Below are 21,346 nucleotides of genomic sequence, written 5' to 3'. Positions count from 1 at the left end.
CTTAGATCCCCCCTCCCCCAGGGAGGATAGTCAATAATCAAGGCAAAATCTGTTTGCACAAGCTTTGTGGGACACGATGACCAGATCGTTAAATGCTTTCCCCCTCCCGACCTTAAATTCCTTTTTGAGTCACTAATTATTTCCATTTGGGCAGATTTTTTAACAAAACAGGTAGGTTGACAGGATTAAATAAAACATTGAACAGTTTAGTATATTTCTGTTAATAGTCATCAGAATAGCAAAATCTCTAACTAGTCTGAATTATCCAAAAAGTTTGACAGTGAACTTTTATTTCAAAAAATACCAGAAGATGCAATTAAAGTCTATGAAAATAATTACTACAGTGCCAGATTACCCAGTTTGCAGTGATACCACTGGATATCAAACCAATATTACAGTGAATAAGTCAGCCATGGTTGTTTTAACATTCAGAAATGAGTGTCCAGTCCATAGTTAAAATGTTTTATTCAGTATGAAGTGTTCTAGAATAATCAGTACTCAAGATTAGCAAAAGTTTCATTTTTGTGTACAATACATCTACCTTTAAAAGCTAAAAATGGTCAAGGATCAGAAGCAACAGAATTAAACTCCAAGTTTACAAGTGTCCAAAAATGATCTATTATTCTGCAAAGCCATTGTCTTCACTTTAATTCAGTACTGAAGAACTGTTTGCTCTCAGCGACTTATGTTGAAGCTAAGTTAATGAAGGTCATTCGAAGATGTAGGCATTTTACATCCTGGCCCTTACCTACAGAATAAAACACACAGGTTAAGAGCACAAACACAAAGAACACTTTAAATTTTACAACATAACGGTCTGGGATCTGTTTGACTAGACTCCCTGCATAAAGGTATATTATAAGTGCACCAAATGTGACTCAAATGTTATGATATAATCTATGTAACTGGATCGCATGGGAACGAAAGAGAATTGGGACGAGCTTCAAGTTTGCCTGCCATAATGAATGGTTGTTGAATCAACATATTCTGAAACGGAACAATAATGGAAGACACAACATCCATTAAATAAATCATCAAAATAATGTTTTACTACATAATAAAACGATATAAAAAAGTCAAGATTACCAATTCTTAAATTTGCCACCAATTTAATAGTTCAAAATAGGTTCAAGCTGATCTTTAAATGTTACTAAACTAGGTGCAAAGAACTTATTTTTCACTAAAAAAAGTAATATTTAATAAATGGAATTTTTAACTTGGTTTCTGAAATCAAAGATTACTTTGGTAAGGATCTAAGTCCACTACAGCCATTTATTTTCACAACAACTATAGGTTGGTCTTGTTTCTTTAAATGCAAAGTCCAAAATTATAATGCAAGATTTGTACATCCATTCAAAATGTAAAATTATTCCATGTGAGAAAATGATCAATCCTTTTACTTAATGATAAAACTAAAATATGGATTCCTGGAACTGAAATTTAGCATTATAGATCTTTGATAACACCCTTTTCAATTGAAAATTACAAATTAACAGCGAGTCTCCTGCTATTTATTAAAGTCACTGTAAATGTTATTGTCTTTATGGAACAGAAACCTTAATTCAGTCTTCGTTTTCTTGCAATGTGCATCGCCTCCCATCAGGGTGCACCTAAGAGACAGAGAACAAGTAAAGAAACACCTTGATGCTTTATAGAATTTTAAAAAATACACATATGCCCGTGAAAGAATTCCGCATAATAGTAAGGAATTTAAATATTTTGCTGGAGATGTAAACACCTCAAGTCTGGACTTTTCCAACTTAATTTAAATACATTACACACAGCACAAATTGGAGAATCACGAGAACCCTTAGAAGTCAGTTATTCAAAGAAAATGTTTTTATTTTCTTAAGATATATTGCTGCAAGAAATGCACTTTTCATCTGGTATGAAACGCTTATCTAGGCATGCCGTCAGAAATGACCTTGTGGAGAAGGTGAAGCTGTCTCATTCAAAGCAGGCCCCCAGGAATAGGCGACGTGGCCTGTTGCTTCCAAGCATAGTAACATAACGTGCTTTCCTTTCTCTCTCAGCATCATCGAAGGGAAGTAAGAAAACAGTAGAAAACATTAGTCATTTTGTAGTATGAATGAGTGGATCAGACTTCCAAATAGGTTTGTGAATTGTGGCAGCCTTTAACTGACATTATTCTGAGATATTGCCTTCTAATGCCACCTTTAAGGCACTTTTAGTGATTTCTAAAACGATGCTAACCAAATTGTTGCTGAAAACAAACATTCAAAAACTGTTCTCCTTTTTGCATAAATCATCTTTATCAGTTTTTTATTTTTTGAAGTAGTAAGTGAAAGGTTTAAAGCAACTAAAAGCACTTTATGTTCAGTGTACTGATTTGTGACTCGATAATCCTAGATTTTATTGGGTACTGTGAATTGGATAAAAATGTCATCACATGTAGAAAATGAGTCATTAAAGGTTTCATACATCCAAGACCACTGGGATTGCCAGCATAAAAAAACAGATCAGATCAGCAAGTCACCATTGTAGTTTTAGCGTTGCATAGAGACCTGACTGCATGTCGGACCACTGTGAAAACAGCTACAATCGGTTTGTTCAAAACAAATGCTTTATTCACCAACATATCTGAATGCATATCGAAATTCTCTCCAGTATTCTGCATGGTTATCTTTACATGCAGGAAGAGTGCGTGTCTGTGTGTGTGTTGTGTGACAAATGCCCCAACCTACCTTTGTATAAGCAAAGGCATTGTACGATTATTTTAACCCCTTCACTGACCGGCTGCAATTATGCAGGCCTCGGATTGGATCGTCATTGAATGTTACTTACATCAGTAATTAATGAACGAATATGAAACACATTTTATGCCCGGTTCATTCATGGAATGCCACATTAGGTGCAAAAACAGACTGAACAAAAAATACGTTCATTGGTGCAAACAGAATTACAACTTAATGCTTAATGTTTGCCAGTGAAGGGGCTAAGTACAGAACTACAACAAGTCATCACAACTCATCTTAAACAAAAAAACATAAAAGAAAAAAGGTAAAGAAGCAATTACCGCTTTAAAAAGCAGCTGCTTTGCTCAAGAGTGGAAGGTTATGTATGCCTGTATTGAGAGAAACATGATCACAAACAATGAAACTAATGCACATAATGTCGCAAAGGAAATGCTTTCTTACTGTAAAACAATTTCTTAATCAATTTTAATTTTAAAAATTCAGAAATTGTCACTTTAGACATCTACAAAGAAATATAAAATCCCAATTTTCTTCCATTTTAATGACTAAATGAAACTTCTTCTGTTTATTATGTACTATAGGTACAGATTTACTAACAGAATTTTATGGCATTGACAAATTTCTACCACAATTCTATTACAACTTCAAATAGTAATATATAAACAGTACACTGAAGGTGCTATACTCATCAAACTTCCCACACTAAAGACTCTATATTTTGCCATTGTCTTACTAATACATTAGCAAGTTCACAAACAAGATCTTATAACATTCACCAGCATGCAAGGCATTCTGCCATGATGCTAATACTTTCCACTCCTAAGCTATACCACCTATCTGCGACAATGAATGCTTAATACACCAATAATGTTGATGGTTTAGCTTACCTTCAGTGTACTGAAAGTGGTACACAACCTGCTTTTAATGATGTGACCATCCCTGTAAGCAGGCACAGGTAGGGACAGACCCCTTCGGCACTGAGTACACCAAGGGCATGCTGGCCTGCACACACACCTAGGAAAATGTGAATATAAACATCATTTTACCTCGGCCATTGTTACAGAGACAAGGATGGGCCAAGTCTGCACAAAAACAAAGGTGTGTTTTGGAGATTGAGCGCCAGAATTTTCCTCCTAAAGAAACACCAGTGTTTTACAAGGACTTAAAAATAACTTTAAACTGTTTGTGTGCAGTCTTAGCAGTTAAAACAACTCAACAAAAACTACAGTGAAAGTATGAAGAAAAACGTCTGGAAAAAACACAAATCAATATATTTACAGTGACTCATATTCCTACTCGAAATAACATTTTTAACTTAACCATGCGTATTTCACGGTAAACAACATCGTGTTTGACATATACTAAAATACTTTTTTTCTCTGACTTTTCCAGTCTTTGTTTAATTGCTCAAACCCGTTAAATCCTCCGATTAAATCTTCTCCTGAATGAATGGATGCTGCAGTGCCTGGTTGATGCTGACTCGTTTGGCTGGATCTAACATGAGAATCTGCTCGAGCAAGTCTTTAAGCTGGTGGACTTTTTTACGCTGGTCTTCTGGCAAACGCTGACAACCAATCATGTCAGCTAACAGGTCCTTGGTAGAATTAATAGTGCTCATAACAGTGACCTTCTCCTAAACCAAAAACAAAAGAACAGAAGCTTTAGTCTAATGCAATTGTGTGCTTACATGTGTTTATTCACATGTACAGCACATTCAGAACACAATTATTTTACTGTAATATATCTACACACTCTAAGTAATGTATCCAAGATCAATGTTAAAGGAATACCACAGCCATGTGAAACAATGATTAAATATGTAACTTTTAACATTGAAATATTGCCTTAAATTAAAACTGAATGCCTGCAACACTTAAAGACTTTTTTGTTGCAAACATAGTTGTGGCTATCCTCATTGAAAGAGGGGGATATGAAACAGGATGCAATAACAGCCTAGTATATAAAAATAACTAAATGGTGTCAAGGCTGAAATACAGGGTGGCCAAAAATTCATATCTACCCTATTATCTTAAAAAAAATTCCTTAAGACTTATTAGACATTGTGAAGGTATCAACTTTTTAGTCACCCTGTACAAAGTGGCCTAAACATCTTGCGATATTGACAGGATAAAACAATCCCCTTAAATTAGGCTTTCACTTTAATTCCCAAAACATGCTAAAACATTTGCTGAATTTCAAATATTACATTACAGTAAGTTTTTTCATGCCCCATAGAGACATAGCAGGGATTCAATTACTAATTATATTCAACAAGTTCTACTTACCTTATTCATAGATCTTACTAATATGCATCTGGAATCATGCACTTACTATGACTCAATTTCCCTCTGCTTCTTTCCCCTCATCCCTATAGATCTTTCTAATCTATTCCTTTCCTTCCTCGGCTGTATTCCTTCCTTCGAGACACAATTACCCACTCCTCCATTGTTTTGATATAGCACCTTATGTCATCAAACTGTCTCAAAGGGCATCTCAGAATTAATCATAAAGAGTACTGAGTACTGACTATATTTTGTAAGCGACCGTACCACCCAATTTGTGCACAGAAATATCTAACAAACAGCTATGAAGTCAATGACCAATTTTTTACACGGGAGATTGTTGGCCAGGGGAAGGTCCCTTCTCTTTTCAAATAATTCCATAAAAACTTTAATGTCCACTTGAACAGGTAGATGGGGCCTCAGTTTATCATGTCACCCAAAGGATGGCAGCTCCAACAGCGCAGCACACCCGCAGCACTGCAATTGGGAGTGTCAGCTAGACTATACAAGATCAAATTCCTGACATGGGGCTTGAACAAGCAATCTGTTGAAATTAATTCAACAATTTGTAGTTGAGCACTACAAACTTAGCCAGGATGAGACCTATATGATATTTCTTGGCCAGTGAGACTGTGGATGAACTGGTTCTTTTTCTTCTCAAGTAATTTTCTTGTTCTTAAGATATTTTTTCATTCTCCAGTGCAGCCTGATCAGCCCTCACCTCATCTCCACAGAAACGACTGGAACAGACTGCATTAGGCAAAACTCTCCACTATTCTTCACTTGAGCTTTCAACTTAAACTAAACATTCCACCAATTGTTATCCACCTTATTCAAACCAGGCTGTCAAATCAGAGATCTCTTCAGTGGGTGAATGCAAGCATGTCACATGAATCACTTGCAACGGAGCATAGAATTGTCTCCCAACACTCAGTTTTCCTCAACACACACACGCACACCCATAATTCACTGTTTTCAAATCTGCAATGGGGGCCAGTCCCAATCAGTGCAGATCTTGAGCTTTGAGCTTGAACTACAGTGCTGTTGAGTGCCTGGGTGGGTACTGGTAAATATTAAAGTAGAGTCCATTATCCACACTAATTGGGTACTGTTATGAAACTATACAGCTGATGGAACATCATGCAAAATACAAATTGGCTACAGTGCTAACTAAATATTTCTTCCGTTGATTTATACCATCAATATTGTGCCAGACTGAAAGCTTTCTCTACGAGTCTCTCCTTCCTCCTCTCTAACTTTCCATATTTCTGTCTCTCTCCCTGTCTCCAACTGTAGCAATGCCAAATAAGCAGGTATCTTGGTTCCATCGTGAGCTGTGCTGGACACATCATGTCCTTGGAAACCGTGGGAATGTGTGTAACTATTCTTTTGTCAAGATGGGATGGCATTTATGCAACAACGTAGACAAGCAGACACATATAACCAGGGTGCGAATACACGTTGATCTACTGTACACAACATCACTTCCCGCGTTGAACAGACAATGTCGCCCACATCAAGAAAAGGTTTAGGTACCTAGATACTAGATAATGTACTTTCACATTTGAATACATTTCATCTAAAACTGATCTTTTCCCATGCTGACCCACAAGAAATTAATTCATATTTGCAGACATTTTAAATATTTTGTTTAAAAGTAGGAATTCCGAGGAAATAACATCAAAATTCATTCAATGTGCCCTAAGATTCAGGCGCTTAACATACTGAGAGAGAGAGGCAGAATTTCCCATCTTTTTGATCTACAATTGAAAGCCTTTGAAGTAATTGCAGCAAAGTGCAATCAGAATTGCTTCTCATTATATTTGGTAGCATCCTCCAGAGCAGATTTATACACCTTCAAAATAATATTACATGATTGGGACTAAGCAAGATCATTTTCGTTTTTGATATACTCAATATATTGCATATTATAGAATGGTAACTACCCTATGGGTTCAGCTATTGTCATGTGAGGTGGTACTTTGTCTCGGCACCTTCACACTACCATAATAATAATCATCCTTGCATTTGATATAGCGCCTTATCACGTCATTGTGACATCTTAAAGCAGTTCACAGAGTATATTGTAAAAGTGAATTGACGTATATTTTGTGGGTGAAAGTGCTGAGAATGCAACGGATTGAGATTAAAAAAAGTCCTCAATATACTAAAATTAAAAACATGAAACGCTAACAAAAGGATAATTAAATGGAAATTTTCATGCATTTTTAACTAATGAATACAGAATATCGGGCCGAGCCAAACAATTAAACAATGATAAAACCACAAGATTGACAACATTAGTCAATTATCAAGCAATTACATTTCAAGAAATTATATAAGATCTTTAGAGATAACCATAGAAAAATAACTATTTCATACACAAACGTTGTGAAGCACAATTCAGTAAAATTAACAAATAAGAATTTTGATTTATTCAAGGTCTTTAAAGACCAGGCCAATAAATGCCACCTCCCATTGACACAACAATCTAAAAGTCACAACATACTAACCCTTTCTGTTACTTTATCCACTTCAATATACATGAAATTCAGATTCTGATCGAAGTGCTGGTCCTTGAATACACCCTTTCTGATCATCTGAAAAGAATCAAAATATTTTAATAAATAATACTCCTTGCATTTGATATAGCACCTTAGCGCGTCATCAAGACGCTTCACAACATATACTATAAAGTGTATATTTTACATATACCCAAACTATAAACACAAACCAGAAACACAATTAAGAACAAGATAATTTTGGTTAAATTCAATTCCACCAAAGCAAAGACAGTCACTGAGGAAATTAGATGGCAGCTATCATCAAGTGTCAATCGTCAAGTTCCTAACCTACTCCCCCCACCGCGCCCCCCCCCTCCCTCTCCAGGTGTAGTTTTGGAACTTGTGAAGATTTCTCCCCAGCTCCACTAATAATTAAGGATTTGTTCTCAACCCTAAGTGTTAAATTAAATGAACAATTACAAAATGGATTCTCAAAACCTTAGGGTACACATTTTCTATTACAAATTATAAGATTTATTTTCCTACCTTGTTTGGCATTTTGCCCTTTAGCTCCATCATGAGTTTCAGCATATGATTGTTAGTTTTGCCAGGAAATAAGATTTTTCCTGTGTAAAGTTCATACAGTGTGCAGCCAACAGACCACAAGTCAATGGCATAATCATATACCTTGCCAATAACTGTAAAAAGTAAATAAAAGTTTAAGTAAACATGAACATATTTTTAAAATACAATTGCTTATGGTTAGAACATTTGCGGAACTTTCCTTCCCAACATAAAATATAAATTGCTAAATGTTATCAAGTAACACATGTACACAGATGCTGGTTATATCCCAAGACACCTCACCATAGAATATTAAGACCCTGGATTACAACCCGATTTCCCACAAGGACTTTAGCTAAGTCATTGGTGAATTAAGGAAAGGAAAAAAAACAACTTAAAATCAGGGAGAGATTGGAGAAAGTGGAAAAAGTAGATTGGACACTGCTATAAGATGCAGATTTGTGCCCAATTCAAATTTGTTACCTGAGCTGCAGACAAGAAGATGGTGGCAATGCTCTCACGCATTTTACACTGAGCTGTTTTGCCCACCGGGAGGATCGCAGGTAATTCCTGGTAATTAGGGTGTCCTAACTGGACAAGCAGTGAGAAAACTTGCCAGATAGTGCTCTCAATGGCAAACTATATGTTTTTTTGCTGGTAAGACTCCAGCAGTACCCCAATACACACTCTGGGGTCCCCAAAACTTGATCCTTGCCAACCTGCACTTAATATTTTCTGGAAATTATGTTATTGAGAACTGATGGCAGCCTCAGAACAGGTTTTCAGATCACTTTATTGACCAGAAAATGTGTGTGGCATAGGGAGACTCAAAGGGAGGAAAAAAAACGAAATTATCAGAAAGTAGATTTTTACCTCAGATGTTAACATAAAAGATTTAAAACTTACTGATTTCTGGGGCTCGGTAGAACCTGCTGACAAGGTATGGTGTTATATCATTATCAGCAACGTGGGAAGCTGAGCCAAAGTCACAAAGCTTTAGGATAGTTTTGGATTCATTTACCTGCAGAGGATAAATTGGATGTTGAAGCAGTGTACAGCATTAACAAATAGTTGCCATCGGTCTAAACTTTGGAGAACACTTTTTGAAAGCAATACCCACAATGCGACAGGCCTCCAAATGATCTGCACACTTCTGATAAAGATTGAATTCCAAATTAGATATTTCAAATACAATTAGCTAGTAATTGTAGATATTTGTCGGTGTCGTGATCATCAAAATATTTTTGTGTATTTATTTTACTTTTCCTTTTTAACTTTTGTTAGTATCCTTCTAATTTTCTCCCCATTGGCAAAATGCTCCTGATCCCGAGTCTTCTCTTTCTGGAATGTGGTTCTATGGGCACGGGTTGCCCTCCAGTACCCCATCCAAGTGGCCACTGTTCAGTGCGAGTCTTGGCAGTGAGTATAAACTGGCTTCAGAGATGAACCCGACCTCGCTTCACTCGGTTGCCACACCTGTATACTTCCAGTAGTACTGAAGAGGAACAAGAAGCAGAAACCATAGTTTTGTACCCCTAACCCAGGGAAGACTACCCATGCAGCCCCAGCTGAGACCGAGAAACTCTGCATGGACCAGAATTCGAATCATCCACACAGACAATTCAGGAAATGAATGGTTTAAGAGTGAATCTTAAGAAGCTGCATTTCCTGAAGATTGGTAATGTGGACAAGGTATGCTTTATTGACAATATCATGTTTTATCCTTTTTGAATGTAAACAAATCCCTTATACATTCTTTCTTTGTATTTATCTCAGAGAAGGCCCGCATACTGAAGGTAGTCAGGACAGTGAAATGACCAACTAGATTTTGGCTATAATAATCTTTGCATTTGATGTAGCACTTTTCACGTCTTCTAGACGTCTCCAAGAGCTTCACAAAATACAATGCAAAGTGGACCGACTGTATATTTTGTGGGCGAAACCCAGCAGCCAGTTGCGCATAGATGTGTCCCACAAACAGTCATGAACTGAGTGACCAAATTATTATTTTTATTTAAATTTTTTTGAAGGGATTATTATCCCCGGAAAAGCGATCTGTCATTCGACTAGCAACTGGGTTCCTACTTACAGCTAGATAAACAGAGGCATGTGGAGTAAGGAAACTTGTCCAATGTTTTACCCTGCCGGGAATTGAACCCAGGGCCTCTCACTTGTGAGGCGAGTGCTCTAATCACTGAGTTACAGGCCTCCATAGCTTAATCAGCGGCATCAGCGGACTTAATCAGCAGCATGAAAATTGAATTAAAAGTTTTAACAATTTATTTACGCTATTCTCATCATATAACCTTACTCTTAACTTCAAAATAATCCCAGCGAGCTTGGATGCCACTGAATAAACTGTTATTTATCACAGCACATTATCACATTAGTAGCTCAGTGCTCATGTTGGTCCTGGTATTTGCATCCTGAAAAGCTGCTGAGACATTAAATATATTTTATCTGTCACTGGAGGTTTTAAAAACATCTAAGGCATTGTAAGCAAATGATGCAGGTAGGAGAATCTTTAGCATATGCCTCCATACGAGAAAACATAATTTTGCATTGTACAATTTAGTCAGCTTCTGTTGTTGGCTGATAGGAGCATCTTATTCTGGTGTACGGAAAGGCAGTAGCTGGAGACAGCATTAGGATGTGAAACATTTGGTGACTTTACTTTCTACAGCTTATAGAACTTGAATGAAACACGTGAAACATCTGCCAATCACAAATTCATCCGAGATCTATAAATGTGAATATACAAAGCTGACAATTTTCACTTGCTGTTTTCACTGTTTTCATCAGAAGACAAGAGAGAAGTCAAACAGCTCTGTTTAATAATACTCCCTTCCTCTTGTCTGGAAAAAACATCAACAATTCCTTCATGATTGGCAGGTAGGTTGGTACTAGATTATATAGTTAAGACAAGACTGTAATTTCATGTCTCCTTTTTCTTTCTTACTTGTTCCTAAACAAAAAACTGGAATACCGATTCAGTGACCAAGTCAATAACTTAAAAACTCAACTGATGGGAGATAAAATCACTTGACAACTTCTACTCCCCAGTTAATTTTTTNATATAAGTTAGTAATAAATCAGAAATGTACAAACTATTGTTTCAATTTGTTGGAGACAAAGTTAATTTACCAGAATATTGTCGGGTTTGATGTCAGCGTGCAGGATGTTACATCTCTTCAGCAATTTCAGAGCCAGGAACAGCTGTTGACTGTATGATCTCACAGCTTTTATATGAAGACCCACATCTTTTCCATATTTTTTCAACACTTCACGCAAGTTCATACTGTGGAGAAAAGGAAATTCTCACTACTCAAACTGTGTAAACGTACAGAATAATTTGTAGAACTTGCACAGAGCATGATTCAGTTTTGGAAAATCATTTATAAAATAGCAAGCATTACCTCAGAGGTTCAAAGACTAAACAGAGATGTTGTTTGTGGTAAAAATGTCTGAAGAGTCTCAGGCAATGGAACTTGTCATCGGGATCTGCATCATTTAGTTTTTTCAGGAACTCCAACTCTTTCAGGCCAGTCTTCTGCCTGCAATGCAGAGTCAAAATTTAGTCACAAAATAAACTTCAACTAAACATTAGATTCCATGATTGGAACTGGAACAAATCCAACACAAAACCCAAATTACAAAAAATTTATACAAAGTGGAAATAACTGGCTGCAAATCTGAACTAATGGCATTTCATCAAAGAAAGTGAAGAGTTAAAAGATTTTACAATAGTACCATTGATTTTGAATAACTAAATCAACTTTTAACAGATCAATAAACCTTCAATACAAATAGTGGAGGTGCCTTTTCATCTCTATGAACACTCAAACAGATTTTTAGTCAAGAATCAGAGCTGAATACATCGTGAGATTATCATCACTGTAATTAGTACAGATCAATTAAAAAGCTAACAACTTACAACGGTACATCATTACTTTAGGTTAAGGCTCCTATCATCAGTCAGGATTTCAGCAAGCTATTTCCAGATTTCAGTCTCAACTTAAAAAAAAGCTCATTAGGAGTCATGTTTTCATACTCTGGGAATGTCTTGGAAGCCATTCTCCTTGGCTCCCGCCAACGTCTTCTCTCCTGCGGCTCTGACCTCCTCAGCCTATCCCTCAAGCTTACCAAATCCTGTATGTAACCTAGGCATCAAATTTAATCCTCAAATATCCTTCCTACTTCAAACCTGGTCCACTTTCCTCCACCTCAGTGATATTGTGTGCCTCCGACCACATCTCAAACCCAACACAGCTGAAACCCTCATTCATGCGTTCGTCACCCTCGATTATTCCAATGCCCTCCTCACCAGTCTTCCCAGTTCCACTATCCACAAAAATCCAATTAATTCAAAACTCCACTGCCCATACGCTCATCTGCATCAAACTCTTCTGAGTCAGAAGGTTGTCAGTTCACAGTACCAATGTGGAACCCACAATTTCTGATTCAGAGGTAAAGGCGTTACCAACTGAGCCAGGCTGACCACATAAACATCCAAATAGACTTACCTTACAGTCTCAAACATCTGTAGGAAAATAATCACTTGACAACGGAATTCTCAGTTTAAAACAAAGTTGGTAACACACTGAAATAAGTACATTGTGTTTTCATTAAGCAAGAGCATCTTTGGAAGGTTATTTGTGCGACACCTTGATTTACTGTACTTGACACGATGAATTGATCCAGGTACCGATTCTTTAGAAAATTTAAATGGTAAATTTGGGATCTATGCTGTTGTTCACAGCAGTGGTCAAGTTCAAAGTGATGATGCTAGGTCATATAAAAGTCACAAAACCCTCCCCTTCGACCGAGCCTTTGGTCACCCTCCTACCCGCCCCGATCCTGTGCCCCAGCTCGGGTCCAACTCCCTGACTCTCCAGCACCTCGGGACATCCTCTCGATGCGAAAGGCGCTATACAAATGTAATTTTGTATTGTATACAAGTTCAAACTAGTTTATATATATATGCCATAACATAACTGTTGCCTTTGCCAGATGATTCAAGTGATATGTTGCTGAAGCAATATCATAGCATTACAGGGCAGGATTGTGCTTAACGCTCTCCTATTTTCAACCTCAGTAAAACTGCGGAAGAAACTTACATGAGCTCATTGTTCCTGATGATTTTGACTGCCACTTCGCGGCTGGCCCATGCCATGTCTCTTGCTCGCACCACATTACTGAAGACTCCTTGACCAGTGTAACCATAAACACTGTAGCGTTTTTCAAGGACTTCACCAATATTCACCCCTATAAAATACAAACATTTAATTTTGAAAATTGAAAACCGTATCTGTGAGAAAATGGAATGACTCTCACTCAATTCAACAGATTGCTTAAGCAGATCTTAAGGAACAAGTTTTAGTTAGCAATGAGAAAAGCTCGACATTACCAGCTGGGCAACCAAGGTGGGTGGGGAAACGTTAACTGAAAGGGCGGTCTAAGAATTAGGTCTTGACGTACCTTTAAAGAGGGGAGTGAGGGAGCGAGTCGGAGGGACTCCAGGAATAAAGTTCCAGAGAGCAAAAGCAAAACGGCAGTGGAGGGTCAGATGGGGTGGCGGGGGGGGAAGCAAGCTGGTGTTTGCTGGGCAAAGGAACAGTCAGGTTGGAAGGTCACAGAGGTACGGCGGGTAAGAGGGATGAAGGCTGTAGAGGAGTTTATCACTGGGAAAAGGGCAGCTTTGTGGAGGAAACTGCACTACAAGACATGGCAAGTCTGTCCTCGGTACCCAATCCCCAGTGGCCAAGGGAAGCTCTGATCATCTGTCCCGACAGTGAACCACGAAACACAATCAAGCGTGCAGCTCACAATCTTGCAGTGGAGAAGTCAGCAGTTGGGAGGACGCAGTTGGTCAGGAGATTCGCTTGCTTTCCTTTCAGCTAGGGAGATGCTTCCTGACAGGCTGCAACACACTGAAGCCCTGCAAGAGGTGGAAATAATGCCACCCGTTGTTGCAGTCTGTCAGGAAGTCCCCTTGTAGCTGAGGGGAAGGCAAGCGTGTCTCCTTACCAGCCACGTCCTCCCAACCACTAGCTCCTGCCACTGCCTGACAGGACGTTCGCCGGGGAATGGGGGAACGGGCGGGCTGGATGCGGTCTGCCAGTTGGACCACCTTAATTTAGCTGAACAAAAAGCCACAATTCTACATGCAATTATGCATTCACAGTAAAAGGAATGTATGTGGTTATGGATAAACAAAAACTATCATGCTTCTGATTGCAAATTAGATTCTTAAGACAAGTGTGGGTGCAGTCTTAGTACTGCTCTATCCAACTGGCAAATACAATACTTAAGATTACTTAAGCAGGAATCTATGGATTGAACAGCTCGATTAAGATTAGAAAATCAATTTTCCCTTCAGCTCTAAGCAGGTACCAGATTCCATCAAACAGGATCTTGTAAATGATCCTTAGAAAAAATCTTTCCCAGAAAGAATGGCAAGCCATCATTGGAAGTTCAAACAATCCTGCTCCAACTGCAAATGCTCAGCAGTATTTATTTTTAACATCTTTCAGCACTTCCCATTGACTTAATTTTTCTTTAAATTTTGTTTCTGCTCAGGGCATCAGATATGGTTTTCTGCATTGCTTTGAGGTGCTACAGGGGAAAGATTATAGAGATGATGCTGATATATTATATTCTGTCCAATCACTGGTCACAAGTGCGAATTACCTTGTTTAAATATCTTGAGGATTCCACAGAATCTCTATGGATTATCTCCCTAAGCAAGCCTGTAACTACATTGATCAATGCTGGTGTTCGTTAATGGGTCAAGTGATGCACTGATTAAAAAAACGCCTTAGGTTTATGCCCTTAAAGATTGAGGTGATGCCAGTATTAGTAAGGCAATACCAGTTGCAATGAGAAATCACTTTATGTATAACTTAAGACTGGTAACTATTACCTTAACAAGTTTATTTGAGCAATTGTTTGAAGATTACCGGCCTCAGAAGGACTGAATACCTCAATGGGTTCAACAATGTTTTCAAATTTAGAATAATGAATGAAGATTTCCTTTTTCCACTGGCTAGTTAAATGATCTTGCTGTGTTTCAGCCCCTTGACTGGCAGGCATGATCCATAGAACTACCAAATTCTTAGCAATAAGGCCTCATGATTGATTGTTGCCAATGGAAAAATTACAGTATTTGCCACTGAGGCTTCTCATACTATCATTTACAGAACCTGAAGTCACAGAGCTCTTAAATGAGATTCTCATACGAGAACACAAATACAATTTACATAGACAAAACTGTGTTATATGCTTACAAAACAACCTGGTGGTAAGGAGACTGTTTGCAAAACACTGCTTGTTATCCTGCACTAGCCTAGTTCTAACCCCTGCTAACTGGTGATGAATTCAGGATTTTGTAAGATTCTCAGTATCTGCTATATCAAATTTTAATAAGCATTCTTAACATGCCAACTGTCAAAACGATAGACATTAAGGTGCTGCAATCAAGGATGATTTTGACCGCAAACAAGTGTTCGGTGAACACCTTGGGTGGAATCAAGCTGAACTGGAGAAAACCATACTGTTAATTTATTTGCTTTGCATGAAATTTCTGAAATACTTACTGACTTACCATTCAAGTCTACATTGCCTGTGCGGTCTATATTGCCTGTGTAACTTGCCCAAACATACCATGACATTACCATCTTTACCAACATTCCATTTTTCAAGATCCATAGTTCCACTATGCATCAAAAATATCCCACACTGTTTGACATAAGCAGTATATTTTCTCCAAGGCCAAAACCCCTTTGGCAAGAGCATTCTGAATGTCCCAGGATCCCCTGAAATGCAGAGCAGTTCTGTTAACAGAAAGGGAACAAACCTCCAGGTTTCCTCCATTCATGTATCAGACAAGATAAAGTCTCCATTTGTCAGCAAAATATCAAAAAATGTTGACTAGTAAGAAAGCTGCACAAAATGGACAGAGTAGACAAAGGTGCAAGCCTTTTGAATCCATTCCTGGAATAACCACCCCATGCCACCTCCCACCAAACACACTATTCTTCTCTCCTCTCTCGTCAGTCACACAATTTCCCCCACCCATCCCCCAACTATTGTTTGGTCTGCATGTATTGGGGAATGTATGGGCCTCAAACTAATGTAAGGTAGGTCAGTGGTCTACCAACAGAAACAGACTTCTTTCCAAGCCCATAATCCTTTCTGTTACAAATACCCCATGCCATCTCCAAAGAAATGTTACCTTCCTGTAGAAGATGGGTGCTAAGTCGAAGAAATAATTTACTAAAATCAGCTCAGGTTGAGCTAATTTTGATGTACTGTGCTTGTGCGCTCATCAAGAAGAGGAATATTGATGTTGGGTGAATGGAACACCTCTACATTTCATACAACTGTTGACATCAAGAACTTCCAAGCAATATTCATGTGCTGGAAAAAGCACATTCTTACCCTCTTCCCACAATGATGGGAAAGCTAATCCCAAACACCAAAGTAATGAAGCAAAAATTCCAGGTTATTAATCTGACAATGTTATATCCACCTTTCACTATTCTGGCAATCAAGCTACTGCCAGGACAATGGAAGGCGAACTGGATGGACCTTGGTCTTCTTTCACCTAATAAATTCTTATGTCCTTTTGTTCTTATCAGCTCTGAACTCCCGTGATTCCAAGATCAAGTAGAACTGTTCAGATAATGCTCCCATGGTTCCAGCATCAGAGCCATACTGAAAATATCCTGTATTTCATTTGTATAGGATCAACGATGGCTTTACAATAAGTAAAGCGAAAAGACCTTCCTCAATAGCCACAAGGACTGCAAAGTTTGTCCATCATGGCTAAGATTGAGAAAAAATTGTACAAGTCTCCCAATAAATTGTGATGAACCACAGAAAAAANTCAGAATATTTGGAAGTTAGTAGATAAGGAATTGAGTCATGCGACAGGTAAACCCAGTTACATGTTACTTGATATTAAATTTTCTCTCCTGATTGGGATATGGTTCTACAGATAAAATACACCTCTGGTAATTTGGCCAAGAAACCATGCTTTATGTGCAAACCTAAAATGGTGATTCCAGATTATCTGATTGTGGAGGACATTAATGAAGCCTGACATTTATCACCTGATATCCATAAACTTTCCAGAAGGTTAATAAGATGCTTGGAGTGGAAATCTAAAGGTTATTCACCTCCACACCAAATTGTCTGGATTATAAAAGACTCTCGGTCCTCTGAACCCACTGGTCAAAGCAAACCAATGGGTATATAGTAGGGATCATTTGATTCAACAATGAACGCAACACAAAACTGAGGACAATAATTTTCAGGACAACTAGGAGGGAAGATAAGTGCTTTATAACTGCATCATAAAGGACAAGCCCTCCATAATAAAGGAGTACAAAGTGGGGGTGAGAAGAGTGGACTTTCTCTGGAATGCCCAGAGCTAACTAACTTTCTGGAGTCTCAGTGGTCCGGTATCTAATACTTCAGCCTGGAGATAGTTGTACCTGAGACCACATTGATGACCACTGTGGTAATCTATGACTCATGTGTTGCATGGAGCAATGATGTCGACTAAATACCTACAGACCTGTTGAAAACCATGAGTGGCACTGGTAGTGCAGTGGTACACCGTGCTGTGGTTCCAATGCTTGTTGCCAAGGAGTGATCAGATGCGGGTCTGTAGGCAATCTGCATGGAGGAAAAACTGAAGGGTGAGTCATCACCAGGCTGGTCTTATGTGCCTTCTGGGGGGCTGGCTCAAGAGCAGCAATTGGCAGATGCTTTGGAGCACGTGACAGATGCCTTGGAGCAGGGTGCTGACTGGCCCTCTCGGCTGCAGTAGGTGTGTGAACTGGAGAGCTGAACAAGGGAAAGGAGAAAGTAAGTTTAAAAAAGGAGTTTGCAGCAACCTCCAAAGTGTTATCGATTAGAAAAACTGAAACTCTTTTAGGATGTTTACACATCAAACAGCGAACACACTGCGTCAGTAGAAGCATCTTAGAAAAGATGCTCGACACAGATAGGTTCAAACTTGCACCAGAAGATTGAGATAGGTACTCTTAATAAGTACCAGTTTAGCACCCAACAACATTGAGGCCCTCCAGATTGCAGGAAAGACACTTCATCCCTGGTCAGCTTGTTTAGTCTTTAACAAATCCCTCTTCCCTGTAGTACTTTTTGATTCTTAGGGTTTAGTGCCAGCATGTGAAGTGGCACCATTCTGTGCTACAGATTACTTTTCAATGCTACAGTGTCTCTCAAAATGACCTTTGAGAGGACTGACAAGCTTTCAAATGGCCTCAAATGGATTTCAAACAAAAACACAGTTTGGGAACCCCAAACGCATGAAGTACACCATGTCTGCCTTATGTAGGTAAAGGTCCTCCCACCACACTGAAGGCAGATGTCCACCAAATAGCTGATGAGGAACCTCTGAGGCTTGGGGTGACAGCTGCTGGAAGGTGATACCCGTGAACACAGCGATTGGAATTCACCTTGATTGGCTTTCAGAGAGGTAAGCAACTGCTGTTTAAACTCCACACCTCCAACTGGTGGAACCATTGCTCAATGGGATGCGTGCCCGAACTGTGGACAGGAAGATGATGGCAAGGTTCTCATGCATTACGGCTGAGCTGTATTGCCCATCAGAAAGAGGGGAAGGGAGAAGAGGTAAGGGGGCTCTCCTTGAAGCTGAACTGGCTTCAGGGTGTTACTGCCCTGTGTGGTGGTCGTGGTAGTCCAGTTCCTAAGCCAGACGGATCCACAGCCAGCCTGGCTCACCGGCAGGATGTGGAAGGGCAGACTAGTCACTGGGGGCAGGGAATCCTCCCACTCAGCTACTGTTAACCTTGCAAGCCAAAGGCCTAACAGGTACAGTGGTCCTAGCTGGACAACCTCCAGGAAAGCTTGCCAGACAGTGCTCTCAATGGCAAGCTATGTGGTTTTAGCTGATTAAGACTCGAGTAGTACCCCAATGCACACTTAAGAGTCTTGGCTCTTGCCAACCTGCGCCTAATACGTTCCAGAAATAGGTAAGCAGGATGCGTCCCTCCAGGGAGAGAGTGCGCATTCCATCCCAACAATCTATCTCTGGGATTTCCATGTGTAAGTGGGAAGCATGGAAATCTCAAGTTTGGTTTGGATACTCTTAAGCATGGTGATGGGATTCCGCATGTGTCAGACACCTGGCTGACAAGAAAACAAACAAAAAAATGTGGGTGTGAGTTTTGACTTGACCAAAAGACCTTGAGACAAATGAACAAATTCTCCAGAATAGAAAATTTCACCAACTGAAAAAGAAGCTGTCACCAAACACACAACAGCTGGAAGTACAAGCCGAATGGGCAATCATTTAAAGTAGGGAAAAAGCATTCATCCTACTCAAAGAAAAGCACCTCTGGAAGAATGGCCTAGAGAGAAAAAAAACAGGATTGGTCTGAAACAATGGGCCTTACACAGCCCAGAAGCAAGATTGTTAGGCTATAGGAAAACATTCTTAAGAGGTACAATTCAGTTATTTTACCCCTATGATCAATGGAATTAATCTAAATTTACACATAAAATAAATGACACAATGGAAATGATTTGGAGTGTTCTGCGGAGGTTATTGGTTATTGCTGGGGTAGTGAGTTTTAGTCTGCATTTACCTATGATTTTCCTAATATAGAAATGTTGAAACTGGAGCCAAAGATGGAAGTGTGCCATTCTTCCAACAAATATAATTCTTAATACGTCATTCATAGAATCATCATAGAATCCTACAGCACAGAAGGTCATTCTGCCGTCGTGTCTGTGCCCGCTCTTTCTCTTCAACCGTGCCTTCAGCTCCCCCCTCGACTCTCTACCCTCTCCTTGCTCCCCCCCTTCCCTCCCCCTGACCATTTCTCCCCTGCTCGGGTCCCGACCCAACCATCCAGCGCCTTGGGACGTCCTCCTGACGCGAACGACGCTCTATAAATGCAATTTTGTTGTTGTTGAAAGAGCTACCCTATCAGTCCCACTTCCCGCCCCATAGCGTTGCAATTTTTTTTCTTTTCAAGCATATATCCAATTCATTAGTGAATCTGTTTCCAACACCCTTTCGGGCAGTGAATTATTTTTACAATATACATTTTTTAAAAATGAGCAATAAAATATGGCGAATACTTTATTACAGTATACAATCTTTTTATTCCATTAGGAATAAACAGAATAACAAATCAAGAAAGCAGTATTGCATGATAAACTTTAAAATACACTGTGCAACCAGTATTTTTCACGGCCCATTTAATTTTGCTATATTCGTGCTGGAAGTGTTTGTGTGAAATTAAATGGGCTGTAAAAAATAAATTAAACTTACCTTTACTTTAATGGGATAAACAAGTGCAATCCTTAGCAATTGAGTGAAAATATAGGGCTGCAAAGAAAGAGCTGGGCCTGTTCTGCAGAAGCAAGCAGGTGCAGGATTACAGAAATCAAATCATACCGAACTTATCTTTTAATTAAACCATCAGCTACTCGAGGATCCCTCCCCATGTTAAATTGAAAACCGGTGAAATACTCACGATAGTAGCCTTCTGCATCCGTCCAGTTATCCCTGAGATTGGGATTTTCTTTGAAATCTTTTCCAAAACCAGCAGCTCTCAGGTGAGCACTCTAGAAACATTAAGTTAGTGAACTTAATGAGCATATTTAGGTTGTTTGTATGGAGTATTTAAGAACAGCAAGAGCGTGTACGGGTTAAAAACATCCTTGTACCAAGGTTTCATTTGCATTCTTGAATTTTTCTCATTCAAATTCTAGAGATTCAGAATAGGCTATTAGTCTTTCATTAGTGTGTGTGTGAGGGAGGGGGGGGGCAGGTGTGGGAGGAGGGTGCAGCAACCAAATATTATGAATAAAAAATGTTCGGCTCTGGTGGAAATCTATTCTACTGCAATCAAAATTCCAACCAGATAAGCCTCCTAGAGGAGTAAATGCTTCCTGAATAAGAGTCCCTGATTGAGTAAGAAGGTATCTTCTGTTGATAACATCTAGGACCTACACATTTGTTGTGAATGGATTACACGGTCTTGAAGATATTACGAAGTGATCATCCACCTGGTGCGAATAGCAAACTTATTCCTGGGGGAGGGAGGTAGCAAGAAAAGAGAAAGAATCCTAAATACTAATATTTGTTGGCGGGACATCCTAAAGCACTTCATAGGATATGCTGTAAAGTACAGTGACTGTGATTTGTAGGTGAATGCAGCAGAATGTCACAAACAGCCAAAAAGTGAACAACACATTTTATTTGGGGGATTGTTTG

The 21,346-nt window shown here is 39.0% G+C and overlaps 1 protein-coding gene across 3 annotated transcripts in view; it reads right to left on the bottom strand.

Annotated features, from left to right (window-relative positions):
- Positions 1–448: 448 nt before the first annotated feature.
- prpf4bb (pre-mRNA processing factor 4Bb) overlaps positions 449–21,346 on the bottom strand; it is a 38,692-nt gene continuing 17,794 nt past the window's right edge. The window contains exons 8-18 of one of the 3 annotated variants that reach the window (XR_006086262.1): positions 20,604–20,694; positions 13,185–13,332; positions 11,484–11,621; positions 11,212–11,365; positions 8,974–9,088; positions 8,050–8,201; positions 7,513–7,599; positions 3,605–4,350; positions 1,925–3,085; positions 1,557–1,610; positions 449–748 (exon numbers count right to left, since the gene is read on the bottom strand). Coding sequence is in view for 1 of the 3 variants with exons in the window: in XM_042346863.1 (XP_042202797.1) it covers positions 4,147–4,350; positions 7,513–7,599; positions 8,050–8,201; positions 8,974–9,088; positions 11,212–11,365; positions 11,484–11,621; positions 13,185–13,332; positions 20,604–20,694 (1,089 nt within the window). In the remaining 2 variants the exon portion in view is untranslated. Of the gene's footprint in view, positions 1,611–1,924; positions 3,086–3,165; positions 4,351–7,512; positions 7,600–8,049; positions 8,202–8,973; positions 9,089–11,211; positions 11,366–11,483; positions 11,622–13,184; positions 13,333–20,603; positions 20,695–21,346 lie in introns of those variants that run through there. The other 2 variants (XR_006086261.1, XM_042346863.1) reach the window with 2 other exon arrangements.

This window comes from Callorhinchus milii, unplaced genomic scaffold, assembly GCF_018977255.1.
Source record: "Callorhinchus milii isolate IMCB2004 unplaced genomic scaffold, IMCB_Cmil_1.0 Scaffold2, whole genome shotgun sequence".
NCBI lineage: Eukaryota > Metazoa > Chordata > Chondrichthyes > Chimaeriformes > Callorhinchidae > Callorhinchus > Callorhinchus milii.
The sequence above is the reverse complement of the archived record's forward strand: the minus strand, read 5'-3'. Positions and strand labels throughout refer to the sequence as shown.